This window comes from Xenopus laevis, chromosome 7L (assembly GCF_017654675.1).
Source record: "Xenopus laevis strain J_2021 chromosome 7L, Xenopus_laevis_v10.1, whole genome shotgun sequence".
In the NCBI taxonomy this organism is placed as follows: Eukaryota; Metazoa; Chordata; class Amphibia; order Anura; family Pipidae; genus Xenopus; species Xenopus laevis.
The window spans coordinates 113,808,106-113,832,663 of record NC_054383.1 but is presented as its reverse complement, the minus strand read 5'-3'; the positions used below and the strand labels follow the sequence as shown (position 1 = coordinate 113,832,663).

The following is a 24,558-nucleotide window of genomic DNA, read 5'->3' as shown; positions in this document are numbered from 1 at the left end:
AAATAGCATTTTTTTTTCTCCTTTCCCTCTTTCTTCTAATTAAGGGGGAGAGGTTAATCAGGTAAATTCTGAACAGGCTTTGTGTGCTCTGGTTGAAACCTTAAACTTGTGAAGGCAAAGCAAGTGTGGGAGCTGCTAAGCGAGTGTTGCATGTGATCTAAGTGTTGCATGTGAATTAAGTGTTAAGCAGCGTTAAAAACCTTAAGGCATTTAAAATCAAAAAGGCGTTTGTGAGGAATTACATTTGGGAGCCTGTAAGTACCCAGTGTAAATATGAGTGGGTTTGCTGGTATTACTCAGTGTGTGTCTTGTCACATGTATGTGGTGTTGGAGCAGCAGTTCCATGCAGTATTTACATGTGAGAGATGTCGGTGGGTTTTCATGTTGGAATCTGAGCTGCAGACTGAGTCTAAGGGGTGAACACTGAGAGCAGCGGCAAACGAGGGGAATGACAGGAGGCTCACAGAGCAACCACTGGCAGGGGCTAGAGGAGTGGAGAGGAGAAGGGGCAGTGGAGGCTAATGAGGGAGGAAGGTTTGTGACAGTCAAGAGGGGAAGTAAGGGACAGAAGAGTAGGGGGGCTGGTCCACAGCTTGTCCAAAACAGCAAATTCGCCATTTTGGCTGAAGATGCTGGGGAGGAAAACTCTGAACTGGTGCGTATGGAGCCGGCTGACTCTTGGAGCATCCCGGGAGGCAGTGGCTCTAATACGAGTGGTGGGGGGAGTGCAAGGAAGGAAAGGCAGGTTCTAGTTATAGGCGATTCAATTATTAGAAAGGTGGATATTGTAATCTGTCGCAAGGCCCCTACATGCCGAATAGTCTGCTGCTTGCCTGGTGCTAGGGTTCGGCATGTGGTGGAATGAGTGGACAGATTATTGGGAGGGGCTGGGGAAGACCCAGCAGTCTTGGTACACATAGGTACCAATGACAAAGTTAGAGGAGGTGGTGAAGTCCTCAAAAATTATTTAAAAAAAACTAGGTGCAAAGCTGAGGGCGAGGACTTCCAAGGTTATTTTCTCAGAGATATTACCTGAGCCACGAGCAACACTAAGGAGACAGCTGGAGCGTAGGGAGAGTAATGAGTGGCTGAGAGATTGGTGTAGGGAGGAGGGTTTTGGGTTTTTGGAGAACTGGGCTGATTTCTCAGTCGGCTACAGGCTCTTTGCTAGGGATGGGCTGCACCTCAATGATGATGGGGCAGCTGTTTTGGGAGAGAAGATGGCTAGAGGGTTGGAGGAGATTTTAAACTAGGTGTGGGGGAGGGAGGGTTCAGTATAAGATTCAGTGGAAGACAGGTTAGATGAGAGAGTGTACAAAGAAAGGGAAAATGGGGGAGGAGATTTGGCTGGGGATACTGTTAACGATAGGGAGGAACACATGTCATTAGTGATGGGCGAATTTGCGCCGTTTCGCTTCGCCGGAAAATTTGCGAATTTCGCGCGAAACGGCGAAAAATTCGCGATATGACACGATAATTTTTGCCGCGAATTTTCGCGGGCATTTTGCGAATTTATTCGCTGACGGCGAAACGCGCAAATTCGCCGCGAATTCGCTCCTGGCGAATAAATTCGCCCATCACTACATGTCATATGTTCAATATGGTACCAGTATTAAATGTATGTTTACAAATGCAAGAAGTCTGACTGGTAAAATGGGAAAGCTGGAGCTGCTGGTGTTGGAAGGAAAATATGATGTGATTGGTGTGGCCGAAACATGGCTGAATGAGTCGCATGACTGGGCAGTAAATATCAGTGGCTATACTTTGTTTCGGAGGGACAGAGGCAATAGAAAAGGAGGAGGGGTATGTCTGTATGTTAGGCAGGATTTAAAGCTCATATAAAGGAGGTTATTTTAGAAAATGAGGGGGCAGAAGTCGTATGGGTGGAGTTCTTCACCAATTGTAAAGAAACCAGCAAATTAATTGTAGGCGTATGCTATAGACCCCCTAATGTAAGTGAGGAGGAAGAGACAAAGCTCCCAATGCAAATAGAAAAGGCTGCTAGTTTAGGTAAAGTAATGATAATGGGGGATTTCAATTACCGTACCCAGATATTGACTGGAGCAATGGTACTGCTAGATCAGTTTATAAACTTATTGCACGACAATTTTTTAGCACAGGTTGTTGCGGAGCCTACCAGAAAAAATGCTATTCTTGATTTAGTGATCTCAAATGACCTGGAACTTATAGCAAATGTGCAAGTCATAGAACCCCTGGGTAATAGTGACCATAATGTTATATCTTTTAATGTCTGGTGCAAAAAACAAAAATATACTGGGGCAACAAAAACTATGAATTTTGGAAAAGCTAATTTTAGTGCCTTGAGGGCTGCCCTACAGAGCATTGATTGGGGCATTAGGTTTTCAGATAAAAACACAGAACAAAAATGGTTGTCCTTTAAGGGTAAGGCCACACTAGGCGATAGCGCAGCGATTTGACTCGCGGCGACTTTTCGCGGCGACTTTTAATCCGCAATCGCTGTGGAAACTTTGGCGCTGGCGTCTATGGGGAATCGCGTCAAATCGCCAGCGTAAAAACCTAGCGAGGCGATTTCGAGCGACAATAGAAAAAAGATCGCCGCGTGTGTTTTTACGCTCGCGATTCCCCATAGACGCCAGCGCCAAAGTTTCCACAGCGATTGCGGATTAAAAGTCGCGGCGAAAAGTCGCCGCGAGTCAAATCGCGGCGCTATCGCCTAGTGTGCCCTTAGCCTAAAATGATCTTAAATCATTACTGTTCTCAATTTATTCCCTTAAGGACTAAACGTAGAAGCTCTAAGAATCATCCTGTGTGGCTTAATACAGAAGTAAAGAAGTTAATGGCAAAGAAGAGAAAGGCATTTAAAAACTACAAATCTGTAGGGACAGAAGCTGCATTTAATGAATATAAACATTGTAATAAATGTTGTAAATCAGCAATCTGGAAGGCTAAGAAAAGAAATGAAGAGTTAATTGCGGTGGAGGTGAAAAGTAACCCTAAAAAGTTTTTTAAATATATTAATAGTAAAAAGATGCAGGTTGAGAGTGTTGCTCCATTAAATAATGGTACCAATATGGTTGTAACAGATACAGATAAGGCAAATGTGTTAAATCAGTTATTTTCTTCAGTGTATACAATAGAGGAGTCTGGGTTTACAGGCTCACTTAATAACTGCACGAATGGTTCAGCTCAATCTAGTCAGTGGCTGACTCAGGATAGGATTCAAAAAGATTTAATACAAATTAATGTAAACAAGGCTCCAGGGCCTGATGACATACACCCCCGGGTTCTAAGAGAGCTTAGTTCAGTTTTAGACCAGCCCTTATTTTTGATTTTCTCAGATTCACTGTCTGAATATGGTGTGGTATGGTGCCTATGGATTGGAGAAAAGCTGATTTTATTCCAATATTTAAAAAGGGATTACGATCTCAGCCTGGCAATTATAGGCCAGTAAGCTTGACATCTGTGGTGGGCAAATTATTTGAAGGCTTGTTAAGGGATCACATTCAAAATTTTGTCCTAATGAATGGCATTATGAGCAACAATCAGCATGGCTTTATGAAGGATAGGTCATGTCAGATGAATTTGATTGCATTCTATGATGTGGTAAGTAATATTCTGGACAGTGGGGGGGTAGTAGATATGATCTATTTGCATTTTGCCAAAGCGTTTGATACTGTGCCCCACAAACGACTGCTTTCTAAACTAAGGTCTGTTGGGCTTAATGAAGTAGTTTGCACATGGATAGGAAACTGGCTACAGGATCGGGTACAGAGGGTGGTTGATAATGGGACATTCTCTACTTGGAGTAAGGTTCTTAGTGGGGTCCCCCACGGCTCAGTATTGGGTTCACTTTTATTTAACTTGTTCATTAATGACTTAGGGGAGGGTGTTGTAAGTAATGTATCAGTGTTTGCAGATGACACAAAATTATCCAGCCTAATTAATTCCATCCAGGATGTGGCATCCTTGCAACACGATCTTGATAAACTGGCAATCTGGGCAGCTAAGTGGCAAATGAGATTCAATGTTGATAAATGTAAAGTCATGCACCTGGGATGTAAAAATATCCAAGCCACTTATCCTTAATGGGACTGCACTAGGCAAATCCATTACGGAAAAGGACCTTGGAGTCCTTGTAGATGATAAACTTGGCTGTAGCAAGCAATGCCAGTCAGCAGCATCAAGGGCAAATAAGGTCTTGAGATGTATTAAAAGGGGAATAGAGTCACGGGAGGAGGGGGTCATTCTTCCACTGTATAGAGCACTTGTAAGGCCCCATCTAGAATATGCCGTACAGTTTTGGTCTTCATCATTCAAACAGGACATTATTGTATTAGAGAGGGTACAGAGAAGGGCAACTAAGCTGGTAAAAGGTATTGAAAATCTTAGCTATGAGGAAAGACTGGCCAAATTGGGGATGTTCACGCTGGAGAAGAGGCGCTTAAGGGGTGATATGATAACTATGTATAAATATATCAGGGGATCATATAATAATCTCTCTAATGCTTTATTTACCAGTAGGTCTTTCCAGCTGACACAAGGTCACCCATTCCGATTAGAAGAAAAGAGGTTCCGCCTAAATATTCGGAAGGGGTTTTTTACAATGAGAGCTGTGAAGATGTGGAATTCTCTCCCTGAATCAGTGGTACAGGCTGATACATTAGATAGCTTTAAGAAGGGGTTGGATGGCTTTTTAGCAAGTGAGGGAATACAGGGCTATGGAAGATAGCTCATGGTCCAAGTTGATCCAGGGACTAGTCCGATTGCCATTTTGGAGTCAGGAAGGAATTTTTCCCCCTCTAAGGCAAATTGGAGAGGCTTCAGATGGATTTTTTGCCTTCCTCTGGATCAACTGGCAGATAGGTAGTTAATAAAAAAAAAAAAAAAAAAAGGTTGAACTTGATGGACATGTCTTTTTTCAACCTTACTTACTATGTTACTATGTTACTATGTTACTATGTTACTATGTTATAAGAATACCATAACAAGATGGTGCAAAGTAAAAGGCTATCTTGACATTGTATTCATATGCAATAATGTAAATAAGATCAAAACCTTTACATTTAAAGGAGAATTCAACCCCTTCAGCGATAAAATCCCTCCCCCCTCTGGCATTTGGTGGCGCATGCGCAGTAGAGGGATTTATCTACTGCGCATGCGCCGAAAGTCCCAAAGTCTCCAATTTCTTTTTTGGTGGCATGCGCCACCAAATGCGGCTAATACAGGAAGAAGAGCACACGGGTGAACATGGCTGCCATGAACTCAACAGGAGAGGAATTGCATGGAGGGGTCAGTAACAAGTTAGGGGCATTTGCCCAGGGGGAGGAGGGAGGGGGCAACAAAGGGGAGGGGGGAGGGATTTTAGCACTGAAGGGGTTGAATTCTCCTTTAAAACATTTGTGGGGGGCTACTGATGGTCATTGTTCTCTATTAGTTGAAGTTTCCTCTTGTAATGACAGTTGGTCTTGTTTAGTATATGTCACATTGTATTCTGCCATGCATTGTCACACATCTTATTACTTTACTTACAGGTAAGGTTCAGATTCAGAGGTTTACTGGTGTCATTATTCACAAAGTTGGAACCTATGCAGGTGAATGATCCATTGTCTGTCCTCTCCACAGGGCTGATAATGAGGCTGGAGTTGGAATTCATTAAGTGATATCTGGGGTTTGGAGGTAATGGTGCTCCATCCAGGTACCAGGAGAAGGTGACATTAATGCCAAGAGATGAACATGTTAGATTCACTGAATCCTTCCCTGCCCGCAGCAGCCCTGAAGATGCATTACTGCTCAGTGTCACTGATACACGCCCTGCCAACCAGAGAACAAGATAATGGTCACATAACATATAACAATATATAATAATAATGCTATATCAGAAAGTACCTCAGTCCTTACAGATACAGTATATTGTAGCATATACCAATTGCCACACTTACAAATTCACAGGTAGAACGCTCAGTGAATGTACATATATTTAACTAGTTTCCTCTGCATTGTACAACAACATACCTATGACTGTTAGACTGAGCGGCTGGCTGGTGTTACTGCCGACAGGGTTCTCTATTTTACAGGTGTATCTCCCGGTGTCACTCATCGTGATTGGCTGGAAGTACAGGAAGTCTTTGTCGCAGGTCACCTGGGGCTGGGAGCAGGCAGTTATGTTTTCATCTTTGTAAAAAATGTAATTAACCACATTCTGGCCCCCAGAGTCACATTGGAGGGTCACGTTGGTGTCATTAACAAGATAAGGATTGCCATTAGTGGGATTGGTCACGGTGAGGTTTGGAGGGGTAAGTGGACCTAAATGAGAAGATAAATAAATATATTACATAAATAAAAAGTTTGACAATGTTTTATTACACGAAAAATATTTTTTAGTTTTTAAATTTAATAAATCTTGAATTTTTAGAGTTTTAAAGAAATATCAAATAACTACAAATTTTTACAAATTCCTGAAAAAAAAAGATTGATTGTTGGTAAATAGGCCCATAGACTTTACAATATTATGTTTTCTGTCTGATGCATAAGGACATGAATGAGGAATGAGTGAGGTAAGAGTGAGAGGAATTTGACCTATACAATAATCAGAATGCAATGTCTTGCTTACCAAACTTAAAAGTTGGGAAGCAAAAGGGCCTTAGAACATCAAGGGGCCGATGTATTAAAAGAAAAATTGAGATGTGGAAGCCCATTTATCAAAGGTCAAATTTTAGATTTAATGATTAAACTCATTTTCTCTACAAATGCCATGAAAGTTATTAAAACACCCATATATAAATAGAATGAATAAAAAAAGCTGAACCATTAGCTAACAAATAGGAATACCTTAAAAACCTCTAAAAATTACTAGCGAAAAAATATAAGAAAACCTCTAAAAATCTAAATTGATTAAAATGAGTTGTAAAGAAATGTAGAAAAAACCCCACAAATTTTGAGAGGTTCAAGAAAAAAAAGAAATTCAAATGATAATAAAAAAGCAACCAAGGGAAAGTTGTGCTCACCACTAATATTTAAAACCATTAGGCAGGTGTGCAATGAGGCTGTGACCACAAAATACATATAGTCAAACACTAGAGTCCTCTGCACTCAACCCATTATCAATATATATAAGACGGCGACATTTTGTGCATACTGCTACTGAAAAATGCCTTACCCTTTAAACAAAACAGGGATTGTTTGTCCATATATTGCAATATATTTAAGCTGGCCAACTACATCAAAGTCATCCCATATCTGGCCAGTCCTACGCTCAATTTTCATCTGATTCATTAAGAATTCTATGGTTTAATTATACATTTTACAAAGGGACTTAGTTTTACCTGCAACTTACTTGCTGCTTTCAAAGTAAAACTCCCAAACTTGGCTGCCCTTTTATTAGACACCAGTGGGATCACCTGACTATAGTTGGGAAGGGTGGAAGCTACATAAGCCCCTATTCAACTGGAGATTTAAATTAAGAAAAAAACCTTTGTATCTTTCTAAAGTATTACTAAATATTTGAATGAGATAAAAAACAGATACCTTTGTTGCCCCTTTAAGGGCAGAGACAGACAGAGATTCGGGGAGATTTAGTCGCCTGACGACAAATCGCCTCTTCTTCGGGCGACTAATCTCCATGAACTGCCTCCCCCTCAGCTAGAATGTAAATCGCTGGTGAGATGGCACTCGGAGCTCTTAGTTTTCCAAAGTCGCCCGAAGTTGAAACTTCAGGCAACTTCGGAAAATTAAGCAATCTGCAGGCGATTTAGATTTAAGTATGATAAATCTCGAAAATCGAATTTGAATAACTCCCTAGTCGAATTTGACAGTTTTGAACATAAAAAAACAAAAAACTCGAATTTTGTATTCAAATTTTCAATTCAACCCTTGATAAATCTGCCCCTACAAGTCATTCTTCCTGATCCTACATTGCCCACTGCTACATTATTCACTCCCACTAAAACTTAAGAGGGGTGGTTCACCTTTACCTTAAATTTATTCTGTTATAGAAAGGCTAATTATAATCAACTTTTCAACTGGCCTTTATTTTTTATAGTGTTTCAATTATTTGCCTTTTTCTTCTGACTCTTTCCATCTTTAGAAGGAGGGCCAATGACCCCATCTAAAAGACAAATGTTCTGTAAGGCTACAAATCTATTTGGTGCTACTTTTTATTACTCATCTAATAAAATACCAAAGTTAATTTAAAGGTGAACAAACCCTTTAAAGGCATACATTTTTTACTCAGTATTGAATGTTTTCAAGTAATAATTTGTTTCCAGCGTAGTTTATATTTTTTTATGAAGCTATTCATGAAGTAATAGGTGTAACCAGTTCTGCTTAGAGTAAAGTACATGCCCCACATTTCCAGTAGCTGCATTGCGATTCTTAGTTTTTCCATGTAAGCTACTAAAATAATACCCATTTGTTTTACTGGAGTGTCTGTATTTGCAAATATTTTCCCTTTGTATCATTGTGGATTTAAGGATCTGATTTGCATTTGCTGCAGGGTGGTATTCAGAAAAAATCTCTTTGTGAAATGTGATGTTTCTAGTCTGTAGTATCAGAAAAATACAAAATGTAAACAAATACATTGATAGGCGGGTTTCTGAATGTGAAAAGATCAAATAAACGTTTGGTTAATATGATTGTAAATGGGAAGGTACAGTACCAATGCATCTCTTAAGTGAACTTTGCAGGTTCCCTTTAATATTGGAAAGTTTGAATTGACCCTGAACACCACTCACATACGAGTTCACTATCCAACGGAGGGCTGCTTCTGATTTCTACCAACTGTTATTTCTAAATCTAAATGTGGGCAGGATGTCCGATTTTATCATAATCATATAAGTATACTATAATGCTGCCTTGCTTCCCGTAGGTGTCCCTGCTTGCTGTTACTGCCAAAAACCAGATAATTATCAGTAATAATACATTTAGTAATCACATTCTGTATATTATTGTCTCTAAAAATTCTTGGTAAGATGTTAATTTAACCTGATTTGGAATTTCAGAATATAAAGGTTATGGGTCATATTTATCAAATAGTGAAGTCAGAGATCGCCACAGTCCGCTAGAGTGAAATTCCGCCACTCTCCATTCATTTCTATGGGATTTTGAAAGGTGTATTTATCAATGAGTGAACTTTCACTTTCATCCATTGATAAAAAAAACGTATAAAAATTCCATAAAAATGAATGTAGAGTGGCAGAATTTCACTCTAATGGACTGTAGCGATCTCTAACTTCACTATTTGATAAATATGTCCATAGTGTTTAGGAGCTAGTACATGGGGAGGGTTATTTACTTAAATCAGAATTTCAATAAAAATGTTATTAATATTTTTATTTAAAAAATCCAGCCAAACTACAATCCACGATTTGACTTCATTTATAATTTGATTCATAAAAAAAATCAAAAAGTTCAGGGTTTTAGGACAAAACTCAGCGCAGACCATGAATCTGATATCTTCAAATTTGAAAGGGGACCTCTGCGATTGACTTCTATAGGATCACAATAGGTTGGAGATGGAGTATTTTCAGATTCAGACTTTTAGCAGCCTTGGGTATAATACATCTTGAAAAATTTTAGTTTTTTTCCTCTAAAAATTCAAATTCAAGTTTTTTTTGCATTTGGACTTTAAAATACAACCCATTAGATGTATATATCTACTTGGACAACCATACTTTGTTGTCAAAAGAGTACTGAAGAAATGTACTTCACTGTTTATCAGCAAAAGTATTCTGTGAGATGAAAGATTTCATCAGATTAACCTTAGCAACAGGTGATGTTTTCAGTGGCATCAGGGATGTAGAAAAATAAACATAATTCCATAAAATAATTCCACCCAGGGAATTCTAGCACAACCATAAATAAAAAAAAAAAAAATATATATATATATATATATATATATATATATATATATATATATAGTGAATAAAGTACCCCCTCTTGTAAAATATAAGGATATTATAAGTTACAGAGGAGTTTCATGACCATATAAAAACACGAGGCCGAAGGCCGAGTGTTTTTAAACAGGTCATGGAACTCCGAGGTAACTTCTAATATCCTCATATTTTACAACTGGGGGTACTTTATTTATTATAATACACAAGTTTTAGGGAGTCATGTGACAGAAATGACATCAGAACTCACCGTTTATAACTGATGACATCAGAACTCACCGTTATAAGGATATAATTTACAAGATATTCATGGCTTTTGTGTATTATATATATATATATATATATATATATATATATATATATATATATATATATATATATATATATATATATATATATATATACACACACACACACACAATAAAAGTTTGATTTCCAAGGATTGGAAGAATATTCTCTTTAGAATTTAGAGACAAAATCGAAGGCCCTGACAGAAGTAATCTCCAAAGGTAAACAGAATAGATGCTCAACAACTGCCACAGCACTACAGCTGATGGACAATAAGGTCAGTTCCGAATTCATTTCCTGCTATTCAGTCCTTTTCTGCTATCCAGTCCTCCTGTTACCCAGCCCCCAGTCTGATCTTATCTACGCCAGCAACGTTCTGTCCCATCCAGTCTGTTCCTGTTCTACTCCTGCTCCATCCTGTTCCTATCCAGTCTGCTCCTGTCCTGACTCATTGCCCTCTTCGTCCAGTCCAGTTCTGATGTTTGCCCTCTCCTTCCTGTTCCGCTCTGCACCTGTTCCACCCTGACAGACTACACCCTCGTCACCCTGCTCCTGCCCTTTTCCTTTCTGTGCCTGTGGGTTCAGCAAGCTCTTGCCTAAAGGACTCCCATTCTTCCTCTTTCTTTTTTTTAGGACATTTAATTTGAAAACTATTAGGAGAAACAAAAGCCAGACAAACTGAAGTGCCATTAGGAAAATTTGTTTCCCAGAAGATCCCTAAGAACTCATGTAAGACAGCAAGACATTGCATAAGCTAAAGGGCTTCAGAGGTGCTGAAGGCCATCTTCCATTAATTTGCCCAAATAATGCATAATAAAGCCCACAGAAATTAAGATTATTGAAAACCCTTGATTTTTATGTAAATCAAAGAGTCCTGATATGAGAGGAAAGGTTGAGCTTCCTTCATTGTATTTCTGTTGACACCACTATAATATTTACAGGACTAATATTCTCCATCCACAGAAATACACCATGTCCAACAGGATAAGAGGAAGGCTGGATAAAAAAGCGTATAGTTTTTTTAAGAATAGTATAACTTTCTGTACATTTATATGTTACCAAGAAGTTTAATGCTAGATCACAGTTTTGTAATACAGCAAATTACTTTTGCTTTGATCTGCCATATAAGTACTTAACATTAGAAGCACAAGTTGCAACTAGGTTTAGGAATATGGTTTTAAAGCTGACATCTTTTTACTGTAAATTACTATGCCTGATACAAACATTGATTGCAACTTTTATTACCAATGGGCCTTAAATTGTGTTTGTTAAATTAATGAAATCACCTATAAGCTCCTAGCATGGGCCATCAACATTCCTGATATTCCATCAACATTTATTTTATTTCATGAACTCTAGCTTGCACACATGCCTTGGAAATCATCATCCCTTTCCTTTCAAGGTGCTGATTGGAAAGCAAACAAAACAAGCTGGAGTACTGGTTCATTATTCATTTTGCACACATAGGCTGTTAAACCTGGCTACACTACATTGTAGCTGACTCTTTTGGGAATGTAACATCCTGCCTGGAGTTCAACCAGGAACCTGCTGCTTCTGTGCCACTGCTCCATGTGAGCAGTGAGCTAAGGCTCTGGTTCACTCCTATTCTTTTAATTGAATTTAGGCATGGCTTGTTTCACCTGTTGCTAGTCTGACCAGAAGTGATCCGTGTAAGCCATTAGTCTGCCTATAAAACCACCTACTTTGCACTGACTCATTGTCCAACTAGGATCCATTTCCTGATAGTTACAGGGTGTAATTTCTGTCTGAATAACCTGTCCTTGACCCTGCCTGTTCCTGACCTTCCCTAGTTTGCTGCCTGTCCTGGCTTTTGCCTATTTTCTGACTACTTGGATCCTGTTACTTTTATTGGTGTTATTGACCCGGCCTGTGACCTAGACTACTTTCTTGTATCCTGAATTTGTACTGCTCTGCTGAATGGTATTGACTCTGCCTGCCCCTTGACCACACTCCTATTTCCCTGTTCCTTCTGTAAACATTTGGTTCTCTTGTCTGTCTAGAACTCTCTCCTTGTCCTCTCACTTTAAGACTTGGTGGCATCCGAGTACTGGAGGGCTCCTTCCGAATCAAAAGGTGGCTGTTATAGTCAGAAGAGCAAAAAAAAGGACCGCAAACTGCTCACCGCTCTCCCCTCTGGCCAGGTGCTCAGTCAGACAGTGTCCCCACTGTACACACAACAAAACTCGAAAGGTAGACGGCACTTCTGAAAATGGGGTTTATTGGAGTTCCTGCTGGAAAGACCTAACGTGTTTCGGGAGTTATCCCTTAGTCATAGGTTAGCTAACCTATGACTAAGGGATAACTCCCGAAACGTGTTAGGTCTTTCCAGCAGGAACTCCAATAAACCCCATTTTCAGAAGTGCCGTCTACCTTTCGAGTTCTGTTATAGTCAGAAGTGTGAGTCGTGGCTGGGACCATGGGTTTTATTCTGGGTTTGGGATACCTTACATAACAGTGACACTACTTAAAATGAGCAGAAGTGGTTATACCTGCCTATAAGAAATCAGAGGTCTAACAATTATGCTGAGCACATGCTGTTAACCCCTAAAATCTGCATTTTTTTGCTCACAAAGAAAATTCAGAGATTCTGCTGGAGTTTAAGGTTTATAGAAGCTTTAACACAGTTGTGCCAATATTACTCACAATGTTACACTGTTAATAACATTTTTCTTATCTTGTGTAACATAAAAAACTGATTTGTTACCTTTATATATTACTGTGTTGGCAGTTGACTCGTTCACTTCATCTCTTTTCTTATACAATTTGACTTCTTACACTCTCCTCCCTGCTGTCTTGTACTTTGTGTATTAAAGACCTTCTTTTGATGCAGCTTCTCACTTATAACAGAAATCCACCTTAAAGAAAGTCAGCCTCCACCGTTCATTCTCAAAGAAACCAAAATATTGTTTCTAAGTTTTTCTGAAGCATGCTCCATTTTTCAAAAATAGAAGTTTCTTTTTTCAGCTCAGTCTATTTGTCCTGCAGTCATCTCAGTTTTAACAGGACTGTTGCAAGTTAGGCAATTCAAGACTCCTTGGAATATAAGTTTAGGCAGAATTCTTTTTATACTTTCCTTTATAGACATTTGGTCCTTGCGTTCTATTTGCTGTTTCCATCATTTCAATGTCAATTGTTGTTCAGGAAATCTGCGCTTTCCTTTTCTGATCATTTGTCCTGCTTTAATTTGAGTATGTTACAGTCATCCTTTACTATCTGAGTATCTATATAGTTATTGGGTGCGTTGTTATGCAATAAACATCCTGTTATTACAGTCATTTGGCCTATTGCCAATGTAGCACAACAAATAGCAAGATGTTAATTGCTGCAATTAGATCTGTTTTAATTGAGCACTATTTTTTCATACTTATTCATTCTTTAAAAATACTAACATAAGTTGCACATGTTATAACAGCTATATGATAAAAAGACAAGAAAAATAAAACTGCATGCTTTTACAGTGATAGGGAAACACTTACCAAACTGAGAAATTGTTATATTTTGTACACAGCTTCAGTGCAATGGCACATAGTTTTTTTTATCATCATTAACTTAACTCAGGTTTTTCATTTTCTCACTGAGATTTGTTTTTGGTCAGTGATTGGGCATGCTATGGGCTGAAACCCTTACTAATTTCACCTTACTTTCAGATTGCAATAACCCATCATTCTTCACTCTGGGAACTGGCATAAGGCTCTACCCCCCCCCCCCACCACAAATTATATGGGGGTTGGTAAAATAAATCTTGTCTCCTAACTGCTTTCACATTCTATTCTGCTCTTTCTTGATGTCACTGCGCCCTTTACATTCCTCTTCCTTCTCACTGTCTATATTTTGTGGTTATGGGCATCAGGTTTCCCTGATTTTGGTATGGTACAAAGCTTGCCTGTATAACAGTATCCACAAAATGGCATTTGCCATTTGATGTGATTGTGGATTTCCAGACTGAAGGAAACAAAATGTTAATAATTTATATTTTGTGTAAGTAAAGTTTATTATGCTTGCTTAATACAATAGAAAAGAATCTGAAATTATTTCTTAGGGTGACAGTTCCTCTTTAACTTTTAGTATGTTATAGAATGGCTAATTCTAAGCAACTTTTCAATTGGCCTTCATTTTTGCTTTTTTTTTTTATATATAGTTTTTGAAATATTTTCCTTTTTCCAGCTTTAAAATGGGGGTCACTGACCTCATCTAATTACAGTTTCTCTGTAAAGCTACAAATGTATTGCTAAACGGCTAAATAATGCAAAAACCACAAATAATAAAAAAAATTAAACTAAATGCATATTGTCTCAGAATATCACTCAGATACTCTCATATATCATACTAAAAGTTAATCCAATTATGAACAACCCCTTTAAGCTGTGTCGGACTGGGACACCAGGGGCCCACTAAAAACCCTTAGACCAGGGGCCCACTGTCAGTACTATTATTCTTCCTCTCCTCACTCAATCTTTATTCTCCTAGTCTCTTTTCTTTACATACTATAATCAATTATTCCATCTATTTAGCCTCTTTATTCTCATAGAAATAGGGAATGGCCATAAAATAAGCCAAATGTTTAGAAGCACGAGGGCCCACTGACACTTTGGCCCACCGGGAGTTTTCCTGGTATCCCTGTGGGCCAGTCCGACACTGCCTTTAAGATTTTAAGGGCATGGCCTGATAACATCATAAATGTGACATCACTGCGCGTGTGCAGAAGTCCCTCTGGCATAACTGAGTGTAATGCACATAGGCCCTTCCATATCACTGAATGTATATTGCTTTGTGCACCACAGCAAAATGTGGGCGTGGCATATTGACCGATTGTTCATGCACAGTCCTTCAGACGTCATTGAATGCTCATTGTGTATACACACACACATGCCCTTCTGTGTCCTGAATGTTTACTGATTTGCATGCTGCTGAAAAATATGGCACGGCGTAGTGACATCACATAATGAGATGTCATTGCACATGCGCAGACAAGGGTTGCAAAATAAATAGGAATATTAGAGGTCCCTGAGCTCTTTTGCAGTTTCCATAAATGTTCGATTTAGCAGTTAGCAGTTTTAACAGTTTTATACAGCCAGGTTTTTAGTTCACCAGCTGTCTTTGAAGGGCAGAATGTAAGTGACCCTAAGGAGTCTGTTTATCATGCTGTGTAAAAAGTGGAGTGAAGCATTACTGGTGATGTTGCCCAGAGCAACCAATCAGCAATTAGATTTCAACAGATCGAAAACAAAAGCAAAGATCTGATTGGTTGATATGAGCAACATCACCGGTAATAATTCACTCCACTTTTTACACAGCATGATAAAGAGACTCCTTACTGTATATACACTTCCTGTATCATCATCATCATCATCATCATTTATTTATATAGCGCTGTCAAGTATCAGTTAAAGCTAGAATCTTCAGAGAGAGTTGATCCAAACATGTTTATATTATAAAATTGTTAATATTACAGAATTTTTGGGGGTTTAGACAAAACTTGACCTGAGGTTCCTTGAAGAATATTACAAATATCCTCAGCAGTTTTTACCAGCATATCAGCCCTGACACTGACAACATATTAGGCACAGGACCTACATCTCAAATTCCCTATAGTTCTCATATTTTATCAAATTGATGTTATCAGCATTCCCCATTTAGGTATTTAAAATATTGCCAAAAAATGTTTACAGCAAAAGTTTTTCTGATTGTCAGCAAAATTCTGTGTTCATTGCATCCCTATATGCTTTAGTATAATGTAGAAAACTGTGGCCCCTCACATGAATGTCTGCCCGCTGTGTCTGATTACCTGTGTGTAAAGTGTCAGTACTGAGATTAACTGGCCCCTGAATTAACACCTCAAATTCAGACAGTAAAATACTGTATTGTTCACACCTTTAATTCCTCTGCATTGTTTACTCCTGTAACACCTCTATAGTTCACATTTGTAAAACCCTGTACTGTTCACACCTGAGACCCAGACTGAAACTGCCCACATTGTTCACCTTAGGCCCGTAAGGTGTTTAAATGTGCAGTGGGGGTTGCTGTGTTATCCACAGGGGAGGAGGAGGCATATGGATTTAAGTGTTTGTTTTAATATGACATAAAACATTTTTCACATATGAGTGATAAGTGATATCCCTGCAGTGAACACCAACCATTTGGTTTTTTTGGTGTGCTACCACCATTAATGTGGAAGTTCTTGTGGTTTAAAGTGGTTGTGAACAGGGAGTGGTCAACACTGGCTTTCATTATTGGCCCTCCAAATGTAGGCCATAAAAATTCCAGCCCATGGTACCTTCAGAAGTTGGACAGCACTGATGTAGAACCACAAATGTGACATACTGAGCAAGGCAGCTTTATTCAAAATACTGTAAAAACATTAATGTAAGCAACTGCAATTAATTGGCAAGAATCATGAGCATACTGAGAAAACATATATTTGATCAGAAAACATGAAAACACTTACTGAGAAACCTCAATTTGACAAACACTGATTTTAAGTTTTGCTAAATTTGACACCATTTTTGTGGACCCACCAATATATAATGCATTTCCCTCATTTTACATTTTCCCTCATTTTACACCATTTTTTTCTGGTCCTCCACTAATTAAGCAATATCTGACCACTAAAGTAATCAACGTATTTTGTAGTGGTACAGCAGTTATTATACCCAACTAAGGTATAATTCTCATTTCAACAGTGCAAACATAGCCAGTAATTGAACGAACAGAAAACTGAAGTGTCAGTGGCACAGTGCTATTAGATATCATTTTTCATGCAACTCAAGTTCACTATGTATCATTAATAACAAGTCACTATATCTGCTATTTGGAGCTGCCAGGAAACACCCCAAAATTACTAAATACCAACTTGTATAAGAAAAAAGCAGAGAGGCAAAATAATAAATTTAAGCATGTTGTTTGATTGTAGAGTTCCAAAGTCACATGAACCTGTGGGATAGAGCAATATTAGTTGATAAGGTTATATACAGAAATTGAGCAAGTCATAATTTTAATTAGTTATGCTACAAAAGGCACTAGTGGGCAGATTTATCAAAGGTCGAATTTCTTTTTGATGTGATTTTTTTACTTTAATAAATTCGAAAGTACTTAAAACTCGAATTGGAGGTTATTAATGAAAACGTCTAAAATTCGATCGAATGGGAACGATCTGAAAATTTTTTCATATTTTCCTCCAAAAAAACGTCAGGAAGGCTTATAACATATTCAAATGGGTCAATGGACCTCTGCCATTGATTTGTAAATTAATTAGGCAGGTTTTAGGTGCGAATTAGAACTGTTTCCATGATCGAGGTGTGATAAATCTCACATTCAAATTTACATTACAATTGGGGGGATTAAAATTCAAATGTGTGAATTTTGACTCCAACATTTTTTTAAAAAATCTAATTTACTATTCAGCCCTTAATAAATCTGCCCCCAAGGGTCATTTAAGACTGCATGTATGGGCTGGAATGCTGGTGATTTGCACTTCTTAGAATGTGACTGGGCGGCATGCCACCCTACAGTCTAGCTGCCCTAGGCAGCCTCATCACAAATCCAGGCCTGAGCATAACGATACATAAGTTCCACCAGCACCCTATGACACAAGTTCCTTTAATAAATGGGGTTTTATCAACAACTGAACACAAGGAAATTTGCACAAATGCAACTTTAGTAATGGAACTAAATGACCCCTACTAACTTTGGTCAGGTGCAGTAACCCATAAAAACCAACTGGCAAATAGCATTCACTATTCATCTGTTTAAAAGCAGACATCTTATTGGTCAGTATGGATTTCCCCAGGATATAAGGTGCTGGTAACTACTATCCCTGGTAATGCAGCAAACAAGTACAATGCCCCAGAAGACCTCAGTATATAGGGAAGCCCCAAAATAACAGGGAGATATGCTAACATGGCACAATTTTTATTGCACAGAAATGTTGGCCATCAGAAGTGGCCCAGCAGCCCAGTACTCTAAAGCTATTTTAAAAAGCAACTGTTTCATTGGAGTATGAAGTAAGTGGAAATCACATTCACTGCGTCTCAGTAAAAAGTAGTAATTCTGTATCCTCTCCCTTATGCCGAGGAGTTAGCTGTTGAGTGTATACTTTTGAAAGTATGATTATGACATCTTTTGAGGGCTAATGTAATAAATTAACTTAAATGTGCTACTTGTTTAGTTAACAAACAGCAACCAATCAGTAGTAGCTAGAATTTACTAGTCAGCTGTTTTGAAACATCTGATTGGTTACTCTGAGTTACTTATAGGGGTTGTTCACCTTCCAACACTTTTCCAGTTCAGTTGATTTCAGATAGATAGCCAGAAATAAAGACTTTTTCCAATTACTTTCTATTTTCTATCTGTGACTGTTTTTCTAATACTGAAGTGTAATTTTTCACTTTCTAAAGCAGCTTGCGGGGGGGGGGTTGCCGACTCTCTAAATTGTTCTAAATTGATACATTTATTTGATACATTTCTTATCTTTGTCCCTGCTGAGCTGAATCCCTTCATTAAAGGCAACTGTTAGAATTGATACAATAGTTACTGTTAGGGGCAGATTTATCAAGGGTCGAATTTCGAGGGGTTAAATCCCTCGAAATTTGACTAGGGAATAGAATCAAATAGGGAATTTGGGCGAATTTACGCGCCGGCGAATAGTCGAATGGGCGAATATTCGAGCGATCGAATATTCGATCGAAGGATTTTCATTCGATCGAATGATCGATCGAATGCCTTTTTCTTCGCCTATGGGACTCTCTAAAGCAATTCGGTAGGTTTTAGGTGGCGAAGTAGGGGGTCGAAATATTTTTAAGAGACAGTACTTCGACTATCGAATGGGCGAATAGTCGCAGCGTTTTTGCGCTCGATCTATTCGAATCGTTCTACTCGATAGTCGAGGAGCACAAAAACACCTCGAAATTCAAAGTTTTTTTCATTCGAATCCTTCACTCGAGCTTAGTAAATCTGCCCCTTAATGTTATTGAAATACAATTATTCCCTTTAGCAAATATTTCCCAATAACATTAGCCACTAACAGCTCAGAACATATAATCTCGCCATTAATTGGTCCAAGGCCACCAAACCATTTGCCTAATGGAAATCATGGGGTATCAATAAAATTCATGAGGTTGGATTCACGAATAACATGAAAGAGGGAAAGATGCTAAAGGTATGGAGAAAGGGTGAAATAAGGAAGATTTGTGAGGGAGTTGAGAGCAGATCTAACAGAGAGGTGGAGAAACAGCTGTCCGGTTTAAAAATGCCCAGTTTTCAAAAATCTGAAAAAAGAGCAGGCTTGTCCCCTTACTAATGCACGATTTGGCCATTCACAGGCTGCCACACAGTAGTCATGTTTCCACACATCAATGACCCACTTCCAACATTACCAGCACCACCCCCTTGCCCAATCTGCAAAGACAAAAAAGGTGGCAACCATAGCGTGGGCATCTACTTTATTTTGAAGATTTTACATGGCAGACAGAGAACCCTCCATAGAGGGTTGTGCACACATGGGCACTCAATATTAATATATAAAACCATGCACAGTTCACATGTATTAATAACCATTCGCATGCATAGTTTAGCTATATTCCATGGTGCTAAGAAACCCTCCAGGAGCTAATATTGCACATGCAAATTGATGAAAATTTTATATAGATAAGGATAATATTTAACTGTCTTCCATTATGTGCCAAGTGTTAATAAAGTTGCAAATCAGACTCTCAACCTTTGAGCTTACACTCTATGTGGGTAAACAAGTAACAGGCAAAAATTGGATATCCTGGAATAATCCTGGAACACAGATAGTCCCCCACACCAGCCTGTGCCATGATCACAGATCAGGAATCACATCACTGCTTCTCAGGTGTTACAGAGACTGACACAAGTGTAAGATTAGTATGATCTGTATCTAAAATAAGGATGGACTACATAGTAAACTGCGGAACCCCTGGCTTCCCTATAATATAGATTATATGGATCTATATAATCAACTTCAATATAGATAGGGAAATGACACAGGAGGATAGCCTCTGTCAGCCCCTTCCTCTCCCACACCCCTCCCACTTGTCTGCCTTAAAGGAATTGTTTAGTGTAAAAATAAAAACTGGGTAAATAAATAGGCTGTGCAAAATAAAAAATGTTTCTAATATATTTAATTAGCCAAAAATGTAATGTATCAAGGCTGGAGTGATTTGCTTTTCAGCTCTCTTGGTTTACACTGACTGGTTACCCTGGCTACCAGGCAGTAACCAATCAGAGACTTGGGGGGGGCCACATGAGTCAGATGAGGGGGGGCCACATGGGTCATATCTGTTGCTTTTGAATCTGAGCTGAATGCGGAGGATCAATTACAAACTCACTGAACAGAAATGTCCCATGTGGCCCCCCTTCAAGTCGCTGACTAACTCAGAGTTATAGAGCTGAAAAGCAGGAAGTTGGATTCTGGCTGTTTTATTAGAAATCTGTTCACTCCAGCCTTTATATATTACATTTTTGGCTAACTAACTATATTAGAAACATTTTTTATTTTGCACAGTTTTTATTTTCACACTGAACTATTCCTTTAAGGGAAGCAGGAAAGTCTTTGTATAAAATTGTTTTTTGTTGCCCCTTTCCCCAAAAATTACACAAAGTAGGTCAACATTATCTGTCTAGATACTATAGAGCTGTCAGCTGTGGTAATAACTTGGCTGGGGGAGAAATTCTGCGACCAGGAAGTGACGTCAGCGGAAATGGTGCCATGTGCATGTGAACAACCCATTCTAAAGCTACAGATTCTGTGCTTTGCATGCGCACAACACTCTACTGACATCACTGCACACGCACACATCTGATGTTCACCTGCAAATCTATGCGGAAAATCAACAGAAATCAGGGGAACTCAGAAGAGTGACAGGAGTGGTACCTCACAAAGAAATGGTGTGGGGGGGTGACACTTCTGATACTATGGTATTTTGAAATGTGCCTTGCTTTCTATTTTTGATTATTTCACTGGCAGCAGCACAGATATCATAATTAAAATTGAGGTGCATTCCAACAACTGCCAGCAGTGTATAAACATCTTTGACAACAGTTCTATTTATGGGTGCGCATACTCACATGCTGCAGACACTGGTTTATCTTGAAGAAGGTGCTTGTATACAAATGTGCACATTCATTCGATGTGGCCATGCGCAATCACAATTTTCTCAGCTCAACTTAGAAGCCTGCATAGAGGGTTATTGCGCAAGTGTGACAAGACCAAAATCTCTATTTTAATACAGTTGAACCCACATTTAACATTTTTAAGGAGACCAGTAAAAACAATTCAAATAATCAACACTTTTTTTAACAGTACTGTATCTGTAAAGATACCGCATTTCAAAAAATGCAAACATATAATCAGCAGGGTCATATTGCTGTAAGGGCACCTGTGGGCCTGGCCTTAGCCAGCAGTTTAAGGGGCAGCCCTTGGGTCTGGACCCCTTTCTTTCCAGCGCAGAGAGACATACAGTACGTACAGAATATAACATTACAATACAAGGCTGATTAGTAATTAATTGGGATTAATTGAGATCCATGTTACATGGCAGCTCTGATACCAGTGATATTAAAAAGCAGACTAACCTCATTTTCTGCTTGACAGCTTTGAAGGCCTGTATTATTACTGTTATAGAAGAAATTTTAAAAACTATTTTATCTCCTGCAAATCCCCAGTGCTTCTGAATCATTGTGGGTGTGGTTGGGCAGCATACCTCCCCCCTAAAATTCTGCCACCCTAGGCACGGGCCTTTGTGGCCTTTCCACAAATCCAGGTCTGTTAGGGATGCACAGAATCCAAAATTATTGGATTCATCTTATTGAAGAAACTTCCACAAGAAACTAATTTGAATAACAAACTAATCCAAACCCTAATCTCAATATTCAGATAGATCTATGAAGCTAAAAATGCATTTAAATGTAGGCAGACAGTTGAATATCTGGGTATACTCTATGTGATTTCTTATCTGTGACTTCTTTATAGGACATATACAGGTATCTACGGTTTTCTACAGCACAGGTAATTGCTTGCTATTGGGCTCAGTCTCCAATTCTTTTGGCTGCCCTCCTGTGGTAGATATCTTGTAAAGGTCTATATAATGTCCAGGAACAGCAGTAGAATACAAATGACCATGGTTTCAATCACTTTAGAACTGGTGTAATGTGGTGATGGGGCTTATCTTTTAGTATCCCACAGATAACCATAACCAAAACAGTTATGCAACTTTCTCAATAAAATGTACAAATGGATGTAATACTCTGTTATATTTTTACAAATTAGGAAGAATCAATTAAAAGTAACTTGGGCAGCAGTGTGAATTTGATTGCCAAAATAAGTTCCCATCCAAGTGGCTGAGCACTGCTCCTTGTGTCCTGATCTTGAACTGACAATTCTGAGAACCATTCATTACATCCACCTTCTGTTTCCCATGAGATTCCCATAACATTTATGATCAAATCAGTGCATCCAAGATTTTTTGTGTGGCCTGTTGGCCAAATTACTAGATTGCACAGGGATCAGCCCACTTTTTTGTCAGTTCAGGTGCACATACAAGGACCAATACAATTGTATCCAACCTAATGGACCGCAGAAGAAAAGGAAAGATACTTTATGAGGGGCCTTATATGGCCACCTTTTTATTGAAATGGCTGTTTGAGCTAACTCCTCAGATATTTGGAACTATAGCTCCCATTCACTTCCTCAGCTGCCAACGCATCATCTAATTGACCAACCTGTATCAGCAGATCAAAATCTCCCACAAAAGCCTGCCTGATTGATGATCTGTGTAGTATTTGTGGTACTTGGAAATCAGCAGTGTTGGACTGGCCCACAGGGATACCAGGAAAAGTCCTGGTGGGCCCAGGTGTCAGTGGCTCTCATGCTGCTGAACATTTAGCCTATTTCATGGCCATTCCCTATTTCTATGAGAACAAAGTGGAATAATAGATTATAGTATGTAAAGAAAAGGAGAATAGATGAGGAGAGGAATAATAATAGTACTAAGAATGGGTCCCTGGTCTAAGATTAATTGGTGGGCCCCTAGTCAAAGGTTTTTGGGTGGGCCCTGGTGTCCCAGTCCTACACTGGAAATCAGGAAGGATCAAATAAGCAGTATACATGTTACCTGGATATTGTATAAACATTTGTTTCATAAGGTTCAATTTTGGTTGGACTAAATAATGTGTAATGTAAATGTTCAGTGAAAGAAATGAAGAGTAAAGTAAAATAAACTTCAGAATACTCGTTAATGGAATACTAGATCGTTTCACTGCGGTACTTACCGTAAACCGTGAGATGAAACTGTTCTGTTTGTTGCACAGTAGTGTCTATGTTGGTTACAGTGAGTGTATAGTTCCCTGTATCTGCACGAGTGACATTGTCCAGCTGGAGACTAGCGTTTCCATACAGGGAGCATCTGTCTGTGCAGCTGTTACTATAAGTCGGAGTGTTACCCTGTATTGCAGTTGCAATCGTACTGGTACCAAACCTCCATGTTACCAACCGCTGATTCTGTGCAGGTAAATTCAGCTTCACTGTGAAAATTACAGATTCACTCTCATTCCTTGATACATTCTGTAGGCACGATACCGAGCCTGCGGGGGGAACATAAGACACATTATTAGGTCGTGATCGTGAAGCGTCCCTAAATTTACGAACATCGATCTCTGCCCTCTCTCTTCAGAAGTAGCCCTTACCTATAGCGGTCACCAGCAGCAGCAGCAGGTTACAGGGTCCCATCAGTTCGGTGTCGGTGCAGGTGTGAGACAGTGAAGTGTCTTTGCGTCTCACTCGCTCTGATCTAACTGTCACCCTCGCCCTGTACTTTCCTCTCTGTCCGCTATAAGGAAGTCACACTGAACTGATAGCCGCGCCAGGCCGTGATTAATATGCAAAGTGATTGTCATCAGCAACTTTGGCAGGATATTAAAAGTAAAGCTTTTCGCTTTTCTGAAAACTGTAAGTACAATGACATCAGTGCACAGAAGCCTGGGAAAACATGAATGAGTCTGCTCTGCTGCCCAGAATCCATATTAACGTGTACATACTAATTTAGCGCTGCTGTGGAGGTAGAAACACTGTATGTCCCGTGAGACCTATAAATAAAATATATATGAAAACTCAGGTGCAAATACTGTCAGACTTTAGATAATGAATAATGCGCCATAGTGACGTCATCGGTGTCCTTACACCTTCGTGTTTGTTTTAAAAACATCTACAGTATGTGCAATTTTTCAATTACTCAAAATGTTGCTTACACTACATAAATCTCATTAGTGTTAAAAATGCTGAATTTGAGTGAAGTAATTGTTTTAAGTAAGTGAATAAATTCGATATGAGTTGTGCAGCAACTCCCAACTCAATTATTTTAAAATT

The 24,558-nt window shown here is 39.0% G+C and overlaps 1 protein-coding gene across 1 annotated transcript in view; it reads right to left on the bottom strand.

The window, feature by feature from the left end:
- The window catches only part of LOC108695893 (carcinoembryonic antigen-related cell adhesion molecule 1), a 40,089-nt gene extending 16,035 nt beyond the window's left edge, over positions 1-24,054 (bottom strand). Inside the window, exons 1-4 of the mRNA XM_041569571.1 lie at positions 23,880-24,054; positions 23,466-23,777; positions 5,995-6,285; positions 5,512-5,793 (exon numbers count right to left, since the gene is read on the bottom strand). Of these exons, the coding sequence (XP_041425505.1) occupies positions 5,512-5,793; positions 5,995-6,285; positions 23,466-23,777; positions 23,880-23,922 (928 nt within the window). The 5' untranslated portion in view covers positions 23,923-24,054. The remainder of the gene's footprint in view (positions 1-5,511; positions 5,794-5,994; positions 6,286-23,465; positions 23,778-23,879) is intronic.
- Between the last annotated feature and the right edge of the window lie 504 nt (positions 24,055-24,558).